Source organism: Cupressus sempervirens, chromosome 5 (assembly GCF_028749045.1).
Source record: "Cupressus sempervirens isolate cs-2001-9-10 chromosome 5, ASM2874904v1, whole genome shotgun sequence".
NCBI classification, from domain to species: domain Eukaryota; kingdom Viridiplantae; phylum Streptophyta; class Pinopsida; order Cupressales; family Cupressaceae; genus Cupressus; species Cupressus sempervirens.
Window position 1 is genome coordinate 1,037,514,749 of NC_143122.1, and position 14,712 is coordinate 1,037,529,460.

At 32.1% G+C, this 14,712-nt stretch overlaps 1 protein-coding gene across 1 annotated transcript; it reads left to right on the forward strand.

Annotated features, from left to right (window-relative positions):
* The first annotated feature begins 7,147 nt into the window (after nucleotides 1-7,147).
* On the forward strand, nucleotides 7,148-14,045 carry LOC149559478 (sugar transporter ERD6-like 16). The gene is made up of 18 exons (XM_089833396.1): nucleotides 7,148-8,080; nucleotides 9,149-9,211; nucleotides 9,541-9,630; nucleotides 10,080-10,139; nucleotides 10,336-10,401; nucleotides 10,590-10,655; nucleotides 10,854-10,929; nucleotides 11,085-11,149; nucleotides 11,553-11,645; nucleotides 11,867-11,947; nucleotides 12,039-12,123; nucleotides 12,224-12,270; nucleotides 12,707-12,769; nucleotides 12,855-12,914; nucleotides 13,155-13,217; nucleotides 13,315-13,374; nucleotides 13,494-13,608; nucleotides 13,718-14,045. The coding sequence occupies exons 1-18, from the start codon at nucleotides 7,880-7,882 to the stop codon at nucleotides 13,873-13,875; spliced, it is 1,512 nt and encodes a 503-aa protein (XP_089689522.1). The 5' UTR covers nucleotides 7,148-7,879; the 3' UTR covers nucleotides 13,876-14,045.
* Nucleotides 14,046-14,712: the final 667 nt, after the last annotated feature.

Consider the following 14,712-nt stretch of genomic DNA (forward strand, 5'->3'; position numbering starts at 1 on the left):
CCTGCTAGGGTTACAATGTTTGACCATATCAATGATCTACCTTGTGAGGGGTTGGCCAGATTGTTAGATCTCACCTTGTTATAGGATTTCACACTTACAACAAAGTAAAGACTCTATTAGGAGATTTATAAAAGATCTATGAAGAACACTCTGTTAAGAGATTTTCCTTGAATTAATCTATTAAAACTGATTCAGTACTTGGCTAGGTTGCTTGCTCTATTCTAGAATAACAAAAATCTTTGCCTCTTATGCAATGTTTGCACATTCACACTTGACTCTTTTCACTCTATATCTATACAAAATAGGTTAAGATCTTCTCTATTTAAAGATTTCATAAAGAGTTTTCTAGATGCTTCCTTATTTTGCCTCTCCATCTAAATCATTCATCATAGGACATAGGGATCTATGATCCATGTTATAAAATGCATAAAACTCTTTCTAAAAAACTCTACAAATATTAAATATCATGTCCATGTCATCTTGAAAATGATTTACCTCAAAGTTTGCATCATTCCTGACTTGAATGTAAATTATGTGTTGCTTGGCACTTACTCTTTCTAACACTCAAGACACATTATATATGTTACTGACACTCAGTCTATATTATGCTCAATACATTCTATATAACTCATCTTTAACACACTTTAACTACTCTATTGGCATTACACTTGGTTTACATAGAAAATACTTGGTGGCCATATACTTACTCAGCTCCTATAGAGATCAGTATATACAAGTTTATATACATGACTCGGCCTATATAGAGTAGCTCGGTCACAATGATGACTGCCTAACTCTTCCTAGTAAATGACTAAGTGTTTGACACTAATAGACAACAACAATTAGAGAGACCAACACATTCAATATTTATATCTCCTCGTAGACATTTGCTTCTACAGATTATACAACCATTATCAATCACTTCTCCTTCAACTAATAACTCCACTCTCACACTCTTTGCAAAGTAATTATCTTCAATATGCATATACTTTGCATCATTAGGTAGCCCAAATCCTAAGTATGTTACCCATGGAAATTTAACAAAATTTGACCAAAGTGTGTTACACAATCAACATCTTCCATTATCTGTTGATCTAGCATCACACATCCTTCCTTTTCACTTTTCTAATGACCAAACACATTTCAAAGAAATTCTATCACAATATTTAATGCATAACCAATCATTTAAATTTATTTTCTTCCAAGTTATTACCATATCAACAACAATATTGCCAACTTGAAAGATCTATGATAAATTTAACCTACATGTTATTGGTTCATGACCAAACTTAAAAATTCAAATTGTTCTTCACTTCTCTTCATGAACTATATTCTCAAATCGATCTAAAACATGTTTTCTTATAAAACTAAATATGTAGAAGTTGTCAATCCAACCATAGAAAGATAACCTGTCACAGGGAAGAATAGAATAACAAATAAATCATTTGTGCTTTGAAAATATGAAAGATTATATTATCAGATAAAATGAATACATAAGATATACAATGATCAATCCTTATAAAGGAGATCGAGTACAATTCCAAAAATAAGAAACCCAAAAAAGAAAACATTTAATGATTAATATAATTATTAAATATCACTAATGCATAAAGTGGTATATTAAGAGTGAAGTGAAGGTAAGTTAATAATTCAAGATGACTTAATGATTAAGTTATTACTTTATTCTAACACCCCTTTAAGATGAACAACAATGCAACTATAAACAATGCAAGCAAAGCAAGAAAAACTATAATAAAGCAAACTTTGGTCACAGCATCATGGCCTGATGAGGTACCCAATCACAACTAAATATCTATAAAGCAGAGAAATAGAGAAAATATCATGGTTAAAACTCTACACCAAGTAGAGATGGGAACTAGTGAAGAACATAAGAAGCATCCAAACTAGAAAATGTCTTGGAAAATAGGAACAAAAGAATGGTCATAAAGAACACCACTAAAGCATGAAGAAGCTGCAAAAATTATCTAAGAGTAATTGTTGATCTAAAGAACCTCAACTAAAATAGAACATGACCAGGTTGAGAAGATTATAATATGGATGAGTTCCCTCAAATGATACTACTCAAATTAGGAGAGAAACAAAGAAAAATAATTAAACTCAAAGATACAAATGGATTAAAAAATTAAAGTTTGAAGATTTGATCAATTTCAAACATGGAAGCCAATAGTGGCATGTTGTGATGGTTAAGTTGTTGTGTTGATGTCCTTTCCATCAAGGTTCAAATCTCATGGGGATGAGGTCCCCTGTTTGTGGCCTCACTGGTTCATAGCTCCAGGTCAAAGCATTTACCCCTCTTTAAAAATAAAAATAAAAATTCAAACATGGAAGATTGACTCCAAAATTGGAATGAAAGAGTGTCCATATGGTAATTGATCCATCTTACATGTGTGTGTGTGTGTGTGTGTGTGTGTGTGTGTGTGTGTGTGTGTATGTGTGTGTGTGTGTGTGTGCATGCGTGCGCCTAGTCATCACATCTACCTAATACATAGGAACAAATATTATATACATAGCTCACCTCTAATTAGAGAATAATTTGAACCAATTGATAGAAGAACCCCCTCCCCTGCTCTCCCCAATATTGCAAACAAGGAAGAGGTAACATGCAACTTGAGAAGATGGCCAACAAGAAATGCATGTCAAAAAACTAGGAACATCAAGATGCAAAGAAAGTACATAATAGTGTTGTGAGGTGAACACTCTCTTGATACATATCATGAGGCTAATTTCATGGAAGGAATTCTCACTTGAACAATGTATATGACAAATGAAGGTGAATATCAACCCCATGACACTTTATAAATAAGTGCATGTACACTAAGACCTAAGATGTGGTAGATCGAAAGTATACAAGGCATAGTGGCACTATATTATTACATTTGCATAAAAATTCTTACAAAATATGTCTTCAAAGATCAAAAGGTTGGTAAAATAGAAAGAGCAACTAAAGATGAGTCGTCCCACTAAATGAACATGATCCCCAGACCTAAAACATCCAACTTATTTACTAGAGTGTAAAAATGATATAAACTAAATAAGTTGGAGTAGAACTAGAAAAATAGACATATCATTGGAAAGAGCACAAATCCATCTTTCTAAGATGTAAAATTTTCAAATATGGAGTTTGGATGCTCAAGTTATGTCACTCAAAGTGTAAAATGGAACTTCTGGCTTTGATAGTGAAAAAGATATCAAAAAGAAAAATAGAAAAATCTAACCTCCTGAAATGAATAGATCTTGGAAAGAGATTTCCAATGATACACAATTTGTCAGAAAATGCCTTTATATGCCCAAGATATGACCAAAAAATTGGAGGGTTCTTTAGATGGGCTCAAAAGGGACTTAAAGGGATGTTGATGTAGCATTAATTCTAGTAGTATGTAAAGTTAATTTGATAGTTATATGGTTGTCACTGCCAAAATATCCAGTCGCCAAAATAGCCCGCTCTCCAGAAGAATAAAACCCACTTGCCAAAAAAAAAAATGATAAATGAAAAGATTTCACTTTCCAAAAAATTTAAGGGCAACACCTTTGTGGCAGGTGAGTAATGTTGTTGCAATGGTGTGGAATTAGACCCTAACAGTGGTGAAAAAGCATGGTGACTGTTGTGGAGAAGGCCAACAATAAAGGTGGCTAGCAGAGGAGGCTAACAATGGAGGCCTATGGTGGTTGGTAGTGTTGAAGGGCCCTATGAACTAACAATGACATCCTATAAATCTGACATTGATTGAGCAACTTAGAAACCCTTATAAATCTTGAATTTCATCACTTAAAACAACACAAATTTGATAAACCAATCAATTCATTCACTTTTTTTTATACCATAAATAGACCAACCCAATAAGACTTTCACTTCAATCATTCATAACTCACTCAATACTTTTGTGCAATGCCTAAATTTACAAACATGAAAACTAGAGATATCTTTGAGTCTCTCATACCAATCATACCAATCACATACACTCACTCACCATACAAATCAATTGTATGCTTGATTTTTCACCTACACAATAAGAGCTTAACCTTATGATAAACAATTCAACACACACTATTAATTTGACATCAATGCCAACACAATAACTAATTCAATCATCATCAAACATGTTCTTCAAATATTATAAAATCTTCTATCAACTCTTGAAGACATCTACATCAAATATGTCAACAAACTTCCTATAGAGAGGGTGGTGCATCAGTCATCGAAGGTAAAGCTCAAATGAATGGAAGGATAGTTCACATGGATATCATTTTATTCATAGATATCATTTTATTATTTTGATCAAAATGCGTTCATCATAAATAGATCAATCTTGTTACTAAGATTTATAGGGGTATACATCAAGGATCAAAGATAATCTCAACCATTTTTGTAATTATATTTTCTCAAAATTGATTGTGATGTTTTACATGCTCTTCCACTTCTGTGATGATTTCAAAACCTATGTTCAGTTATTTGGGCTCCTTCAACGAGAACCCCAATTTCTCTAGACATATTTATGAACACAATCCTAAGTTGAAACTTTGTATTGAAACTTATCTACAAATAAAAAAATACAAAAAAACAATTTAAGCTAGCATGAAAGGTTACTCCAGTGATCATTTTCCTAATTTCTCATAATCGTAGATTAGAAATTTTCTTGTCCATAACTCAATGATATATACTAATCCGTTTTCTTGATTATTAATGATTAATTAAAAACTATCTTATTCTCAAAGAAATGAAAAAGTTTTATTTTGCAATAATGAATTTATTTTATATTTGTTTGTAAAATATATTCAAATTTTCATATTACTCTTAGTTTAAAGTTTTGAAGTGTAAAGAATTCATACTTACCTTCTTGACATAACAACTTGCTTCACAGTATGTAGGAGTTAAAAAATCATGCAATGGGATTTATTTAATAGTAGTCCTACGTTTATGAATCAAATTCTTTTTTTCTTTTTCTTTTGAATTCATTCTTTAATCTTAGTTTGGTTTTAAAAGGATGAAAGAGTAGATTCTTTAAAATTTATAGGAATAGTGTCAAATTAGTTAAAGATTTTTACTAGGTATTGATGGAATTTGTTTTATAATTTAGATGTTATTAAGTTAATTGATAGTGGATTGTTTCAAGCATATGGAGTTCGGATTAACATCTAATTAAGTATTAATAAATTAATCATTCTACATATGAGAAATTGATATCTTTTTTAAGGTACTTATATTATAGAATAGATATTACAAATTATTTATTAGTTAGTAATGGTATTTTATTTGTTTAGTGAGTTTTATATAATGTTTAAAAATAATAATTAATTAATATTATTTTGAGAAATTTGGATTTCTTGTTTGTTGGGAAAAAAATCATAAAAGCTTAAAGAATTAAGTTATATTTCTTTCTTTCCTAGATTCTAGATAGATTTTTTTAGAGCATTGTGATGAAATAAATGTTATACCCAATAGTCTAAGGACAATGTTGATCACCTTATTTGGTAATGTTCTAATAGTATATAAGTAGAAAATTACAAGGATAGTATTTTATCATTATATATTGTTTTAAAAGTAGATGAAAAAAATAGAGAGTCAATCACATGATGTTTTATTCTTCTTTGATTCATTTCTTATTTGTAAGTATTTATCCTTGGTTGATACTATTAGTTAATTGAAGGTATTCATGTAAGGTAGGTTTAAACAAGAATACAAGGCTTTATAGGCCACATGATTGTAATAAAAGTTTTCATATTTGAATATAATCACCATCAATCAATTATTGAATTGAATCTATTAAAGTATACTATGTTTTCTTCTTTAACCACTCTCACATAATAGTGCTCTACATGTTAGATTTCTATTAGCACAGCTCTACCAAAGTTGGCCACAACCATCAAAACCTTCTAATCAAACCATGCTTTACAAATAAAGCAACATTCACATCCACCTCATGTAGGATGTCCTCCCTAAAATCAACTTTAAGAGGGGATTTGATCAGCTAAAGATTTTGAGGTGGTGTAGGAAACATCTGATCATGTGGAGGGCACCACCATTCCTCTTCTAATGTGCCCTAGGCATCTTCCAACTCACCTCATCTAAAAGACTTTTGCATTGTGGGATGACCTTAGAAGAAAATTAAGGTCTTCTCTTGTCACTACATCCCCTATGGATAAATATTCAAATCCCTATAACAGTTGGCCCTAACCATATTAGTTATCTTTGATCTTACTATAGGGCTCCATTTGTCCACAACATGGAGAGGTTGAGTTCCATGAGTGGCATAACATAGAATAGAGGATCGTCGCTAGTCATCATTCCAGAAGATTACATGGAACCCTAGCTATGAAAGGATGCGAGAAAGACATTGTAGTAAAATAATTTGCAAACATATTCATAAATATCTTAACAAGTGTTGTTGTTGCTCCTTTATCATGAATTGTCTACACAATAATTAGATGCTTTTTATCATAAATATATCTTTTGCCTTATAAATGATTTGCTAGTCTTATGATGATATTGTGGAACCACATACTTTGATCTCGTCCATATTTCAATAGTAATATGTTTAGATAATAAAACCTTTCTTGACATGACTTTGACATCAATGACAACTAATCCAATAGTTGTTAATTGTTGTCTTCTTTATACTTGTAATCTTATAAATTTCCATTTGTTATATCTCTCTCCTTGTTGTATTCCTTTTTGTCTTAATAAATTTTTACCCCTCTTTTTGCAAAAAATAAAATAAAAATTGACCTTTTAAAAGTATTATATATTGACAATATATCTTTTATAATTACTAGCTACATCTATATCAGACATTAACTCAATATGAAAACCCAACTTTCATTAATTAATTTAGAATGATGTATTGAACATTTATTCCATACTCTAAAAAACCCAACTTGCATTAATGAATAGACCACGACACCGTGTCTTTTGTTATCCTACATTAAAAGAAACGATCGGCATAAAATATGATATCAATGCCACCCATATTACTCGTGAAATTCACATGGTAGAATGCGGCTTCCACATAGATTGGACATCCTATAATATTATATTAAAACTTATCAAATTTATTTATTTTGGAAACAGGCATCCAAAGTCTTGAGGATTGAGATGCTTTTAAAGTAGGTAGGCCTTTAATGCATTAATACAAGAGAACGAACACAATTACTTCCATATTCAAATATACAATCATTAACGTGGAACAGAAGTTGTCGTGATTGATCAATGGGGACCATTTCACTGCTTAGCTTTAGTCTCTATGATGTTTTGTACCCCAGTGCAACTTGTTTGAAGATTCTTCATCAACATGGCTGAGAAAAAATCTGTGATTCCTCCAACAAAAAAATCTGTAATTCCACCTACAGTACGAATTTGTTATATGTGTGAGAATTATATAAACCATTACTTGCTTATGAGTTTGATCAGATAAAGTTCTATTGTTGTCTGCCTCCTCATACTGTTCTCTCAGCTATTAGAGAAAACTGTAATAAAATCTTAGGATCATATGTTCTTCGAGATTATATATAGAGAGAGAGAGAGGAAGAGTTATTTTCTAAGATTTGCAGTAATAGTACTAAAATTTATGAGTGATTGGGTAGTTTTGGATTTGTAAGAGGGATATAGTTAGTACTGTACTTGATAGTATTTGACCTGCTGACTGGTGGCGATTGATAGTCAGAAGTGTGCCCATAATTGTTTCTTGTTGAATTTTTGGCAGTTTCATTGCTGACATCCAAAACCCCACTTTTGAACCCAGAATGGTCATAGAAATAAATTGATTCTGCTGTAGTTAAGTTGTTTTATTAACACCCAAACAGGGTTTTGAACAATTGATTTTATCCTTAGGTAGCAAAGTTAGAGGTGTGATAACACATAATCATGACAATTAAAGTAGATATAGAGAATGGAGAAATTAGTGAGCAGCAACAAGATATCATCCAAGCACTTCTTCCAGCTGAAGAAAAGTATAAAAGTTTGAATGAGAGTGAGAGCACCACAGATGACAATGGTGGATCCGTACAAACTGTCCTTCTCAGCACCCTTGTGGTGGTCTTGGGCTCTTTGGAGTTTGGATATTCTGTAAGTATTTTGGTTAATGATATCTATCAAAATTGTTTTTGGAAACTATTCTGTGTAAGTTTTTTCCGTCATCATCATTTTAGATCATATTCAATGCTCCATCATCAGGATGGAAGAATTGAAGAAATTTGATTTCTGTTCAGCATTAAATATATAAATAAGTAATTCGTACAAGATTGTTTCAGAATCAATTGTATATGTTTTTTATTCTATGAATGTTTTGGATCACTGAAAATGCTCTTGTATCTGATGTTATGGATAATGGACAGCGATACATCATCACTTTTTATTAATTGTAGATCGTACTCAGTAGTCACTCTGTTCTTCTTTGAAATATATTGTTAAGTGTAATACTATATTCATGCTTCTGGGTAAGATTGTATGTGAGTTAATTAGTATTAATATTTTGGATCATACTCAATGATCCATATCATGGACAGTGTGTACTTTACATTCTTGGCTCTTTCATCCTGATGATGGATCATTGAATATGGTCTGAAACATTAATGTTGATAAACTCGTACACAATCTTACCCAGAAATATGAATATAATATCAATAGATTGTAAAAATTTGTTACCTTAAGTACTTTTCATTTGATGTGATGAATCATATCCTGTAACCTAAACATCAAATAACATTATTTTTAAAAAATTTATCACAGGTCTTTTTCAGAAGAATTTTTCTATTACTCTTGGGCTATTATTATCTTAAAACTCTTAGTATATATGCACTGAATATTTTTAAAGAGGTATGTGTTATATATAAAAATTTCTAGAAATAAACTGTGTGCGCTTTTTAAATCCAAATTTCCTGTTGTACTCAGCAATCCATTATCAAATATAGCTCCTGTTTATTATGGCTCCAGTTAGCGAAAGGAACAAGTAGAGCTTTAATGTAATGCACTCACAATCACTATGAGGAAAAAATGATGAGAAGTTTGCAGATTGATTAACATAGATGGCATCCACATGGAAGAATCAGAGATAAATATTTACTTTTAGATATTTTTCTTATAATGCAAGATACTAGGCTTATACTGTATTGTTTCTTGGTGTGGTTTATGCAGGTGGGATTCTCTTCCCCCACTCAGTCTGCAATTATAGAGGATCTTGGCCTCACTATGTCTCAGGTACTTTTCATCAATCTCTTGAATGCCCTGTATCATCTTCTTTGACTAATTTTACTGGTAAGTTGAATACAATTTCTAATAAATGATTTTGGTACGTAAGAATTAGCAAAACGACATAAATACTACTATTGGTTGAAAATTGAAATGCTATCTTAAATAGTATCAGATGTCTTATTCCCTTTTACGTTGTCATCAAACAGAAATTTCATTACACATGTCCTCCAAAATTGGTCCAAAACTAGTCTATTCTAGCAGATTTGTTGGGTTCTGAAGATCTCTAAGATCAATATATTTAGGTTTGAACTGATTGCCTCGACGTTCTTGTGCAGTATTCTACCTTTGGTTCCCTGCTGACCATAGGTGCCATGATTGGTGCAATTACAAGTGGCCGTGTTGCAGATTTCATGGGGAGAAAAGGGGTAAGTGATTTGCCCTGTGATGAGTCCTCGGCATCTTAAAAGTATTGTAAGAATAAGACAGGAGATTAATTGCATTGGATTAATTGTCAATGTTCATCTTTGGGGTTTGTGACATGATTTAATTGTCTACTGTCTTCTATAAGTGCAATGGCAATTATGACTTGTAACAAGTGGTATTAGAGCTTGGTCATAGGTTCGAAATTCTTTGGATAACACTGAGGGGAATGTTGAACTAACCACCAATGTTCTCTTTCAGAATTCATGACATGGTTCAACTGCTTCATATGTTCTTTAAGTCTACTTATTTTATCGAACATTAAGAAGTCAATCTTCTTATACAATGACAATCACTACTTGTAACAAATTGAAATGAGTTCTACTCAGTGATAAAAGAGGGTTCACCGGTCCTGGATCTCCCAATCTAAAATACCCATCTTTACTTAATGCAGGCACTCAGAGCGGCTTCAGCCTCCTATATCATTGGATGGCTTATCATAATAATCTCCAAGGTATTGGGTATTCTTTATTTTCCCTTCTTGATTTGATTGCTCTAAATTAGATTATCCTAATCAAACAGATCTGACATTACTTTTAAGTTAACCTATGGGAGTCTTGAAAGAGTAGATTGTTTGATAATCTTGAGCTGTCTTTCATCCTCATAAATAGTTTGTGAAACCAATATGTTAATAATTTTATCTTCTGCAGGTTGCATTATCACTAGATATTGGAAGGTTGTTTGTGGGATATGGGGTTGGCCTTACTTCGTATACAGTATGTCTCCTTTCTATACATGGTTTTAGTTCTGATGTTTATCCCCTAAAAATAACATGGATAAATCAACATCTTCATTTGCATGGTATAGCTAACCTTGATAACCTTGACTTATTGCATTTTGAATACCGATTATGCTTGTTTTGGCAATTGTTCATAATTCCTTTTATTTTTCAATACCTGGATAGGTTCCTGTCTACATAGCTGAAGTAAGCCCCAAGAATTTAAGAGGAGCACTCACAAATACAAATCAGGTCAGTGTCTTTAATCTGAAATTGTCCCATGTACTATAACTTCCTAAATACTGAATATCTATTTCCATCCTTAGATATGGAAACGATCTTACAAAATATAATTATATCAGTTAAATGCTAGAATCAGCATCATTGTATTAAAAAAGAAGTAATACTATCTGCAAATCTGAGATTTATTGTTGCTCGACTCCTCAACAGTTGTCGGTAACTGCCGGGATACTAATAGTATATCTTCTTGGAATGTTGGTGACATGGCGCGAACTTGCTATTATAGGTAATGTGCTTGGCAAGTTTTCATCACAAAAAAAACATTAAATGGTTTCCATCCAGGTTGAAGATTAGTGAAAATCACAGCATTGAGATTGTACTTATGCATTTTAGAAAACTCAACAATGGTCCACTTATATGTTGCATGAATGCTCTTTGCAGGACTTGTCCCCTGTTCTATTTTGGTCTTTGGTCTCTTCTTTATTCCAGAGTCCCCCAGATGGTTGGTGAGTAGCTTTTTTTTCCTAATAATTTCCTCATGGTCAGTGGTTTATGTGAATTGGTAGTATTTTTAGAATCAGAAACTTTTTATATAGCTTAAATCCCATGATATAAAAACGAGAAATATAACGGCAACGGCAACGTGATGGGAAACAGAGTTTGTAAATGTTGTGTATAACGCCATTGCATTTCTGATAACATAGCTTAAACCTCGTGCAAGAAACCATATTTTGGATATATTACATGCTTATTAGCTTGCAAAACCATACCAGATCTATGTAGGTAATTAGCAGAATGAATGAAGTTCTGAGAAACTTAATCCTAGATTCCAAAGCTCAATTCTACTTAGTGGGTTTAGTTTAGTGAATCCATTTTACAATCCCAATTGATTATGTAATTCACTTACAGGCAAAGGTTGGACGGGAGAAAGAGTTTAGAGAAGCATTGCAAACCCTTCGAGGAAAAGATTGTGATGTTTCAGCTGAAGCAGCTGAAATCAAGGTCTTTATTTCGAACTTAGATTATATATATATGTATGTGTATTAACAGAGAAAATTATAAAAAATATATATATCTAAATCTTGAGCTCAACTAATTGGCCATGAAGAAAGCTTACATATTGATTGATTTAATAAAAGTTAGTGATCTAGAAAGAACGCTATAATCTAATTTTGTTGAATTCGATTCGGAATGTTACTAAAATATGGACCTCTCTTGTTCAGGAGTATGTGGATGAGCTAGAAACCCTTCCAAAGGGTAGAGTATTGGACTTATTTCAACCCAAATATGCACATCACATGATAGTGAGCATTCCTAGTTAACAATGTGGTTTTCTGAATTTGTGTGTCGTGACGAACCGTTCGTTCATCCTTATTATTCTCAAAACATGTATAGGTTGGAGTTGGCTTGATGGTGTTCCAACAATCATCTGGAATCAATGCTCTCATGTTTTATGCCAGTAGAATTTTCAAAGCTGCCGGTAAGAAATTACAATGAAGTCATACTTTTGATTCTATGTAGCCCTTTTTATTTATACGTTGTCTGTTTTGGGTGCCTGAATTGTTTGGGTTGTCATGTAGGCTTCAATTCAGATCATGCAGCATCTGTCAGTATTGCTGCCCTTCAGGTGACAACCTTTTCTCCACTGATGTATTTTTTTTTCAATTGATATTCTTTGATAAAGATGATAGTAAATTTGAGCTGAATAATCCAAGTTCACATTGAGAATTATATATCTACTCACGTTGATCTATCTGTGTTGAATGATTAACAATACAAAGACTATTAAATTTTTTGTAGGAAGTTTATTTATTTTCATTCATTTTTATGAGAGATAGATTCATGTGAACATTCATGAAACAAGGGTCAATTAGTTTAACTCAAAAAACTATACAACTGAATCCTGATAATAATATCGCTATTTGACATGATGTAGAAAATAATATCACTATTTGACTTACTATTGAAAAATATTTCCTACTTATCAAAACCAGACATTTTTGTACTTGAAAGACATTTATATTTTGTACTGTGATAAATCGATGCCCTTTTGGTTTTTTAAGGTGCCAATGACAGTTATAGGTGTTCTACTGATGGACAAGTCAGGAAGGCGGCCACTTTTGATGGTATGTAATGAGAATTTGTGTAACATGAACATATTGCGAGAAGATTGGTCAATACAAATCAAGTGATTCAAACATATATTTTCAGGTCTCTGCTGGAGGGGTAAGCTTAGGTTGTTTCATGGTCGGAGTTTCATTTTACATACAGGTAACTCTCAAGGCCTTTTCAAGCACACGTAATAAAATTACTCCTCTTCTATTAATTAGAGGACTAATATTAACCTCATAGATTTGGAGCCATGCCAGTTAAAATCCTTACATGTGATTGATGTTGTGCTTCTTGACCCTAACTCAGGTGTCAAAATCAATAAGGATTCTAGATCATATGTAAGTATTAATTCATGAGACTGAATTTTCCCAATGTATATTTTTGAGCTATCTATGACAGGGGCATGAATCTTATGCTCATCTTGGGGCGCTAGCAAGCATCTTGGCTCTATGTGGTCTCTTGGTGAGTAGTATAAATCCAAAAGAGTGAAAGACTTCCCATTCGTCTCAATCTACCTTAGATTATCTTTAACTCTTCTTTCCTAATTTTCCATGATCAGATTTATATTGCAACATTCTCCCTGGGCTTGGGTGGAATTCCATGGATTATCATGTCTGAGGTATATTATATATGGAATAATTTAAAGAATTCATTGTAGAATATGTGTAAAAAAATCTTCTTTTTTTCAGAAGACGGATATATCATCTACTCATAGTGTGCACTTATGGATTGGCTTAGATATTTCCAATAAATATGAAAGGAGTGGCTGGAAGTTTGGTGACCCTCGTTGCTTGGTTTGGCTCTTGGGTTATAACCTTAACCTTCAATTTTCTTCTAACATGGAGTGCAGCAGGTAATCCACTTTCTTCAATGAATATGTGAGCTTGAAACTTGGCATTTATGATAAATTGACTTATGAAGTAGCCTATTTGGAATGCTAATTTTATGCTGCTGCCTTGTAGGTTCGTTCCTTATCTATGGGGGATCTGGTGTAGTTGCAGTGTTGTTTGTTGCAAAACTATTGCCAGAAACCAAGGGGCAAACTCTCGAAGAAATACAAGCATCATTCCAAACCTTTTTCTTGAAAAAGACTCCCAAATCTTATAATGGGCTTCAATAAACAATCATTATATTCCAGCGCAAAGCTATGGTTTCATTGTTACCTAGTTATGTTAGTGCTAGCCATCATTCATTACAAGCTCTTGGATCTCATCTCCCATGTCGATTGAAATGTGTTTAGATTCAGCCGTCTCTGCGAAAATTAATATTGATATTATTATCTTTAAGCAAGAGCAGAGTGGAGAGATGATGCGATTTCCAAAGCATTACAAAAGTAAAGATACTTTTGTAGGCGGAATTGAATGTATTCAAAGTGAAATTATTGTTTATTCTTTACAAAAGTAAAGATGCTTTTGTAAGCGGAATTGAATGTATTCAAAGTGAAATTATTGTTTTTTTTTTTAATATGTAAATTTATTGTATTTATTTTAATATAAGGAAGGGACTCTTCATCAAAAAAATAAATTATTGTTATTGTTTTTTTATGTGGATCTTATTTGATTGCCTTTATTCAAAAGTTCGAATTGCAAATAGTGGGAGAACGACATTTTAAACTCAAAAATATAATTTATTTTCAATAACATATTCGCATATTATACCTTGTTCATTTAAGTAAGAATTGTCAAGTTCAAAGCTCAAGTATAAGTTTGAATATCTATGAAGATAAAAATTAGAATTGATACTTTATGAGGAAAAAAAATTCAAATTCAAAAATACAATTTAATTTATAATTCGGTTTGAATTTTTAACAAATGTCAACATTCTATTAATTAGGAAATAAAAATAAAGATGGGTGGATCATAAAAGATTATATCTTGAGACTCATGTAAAGCTAAGATTGGAATAAAATGATGATATCATAATCAAAATTGTTAAGAGGTAGTATGTGTGTGGCTTA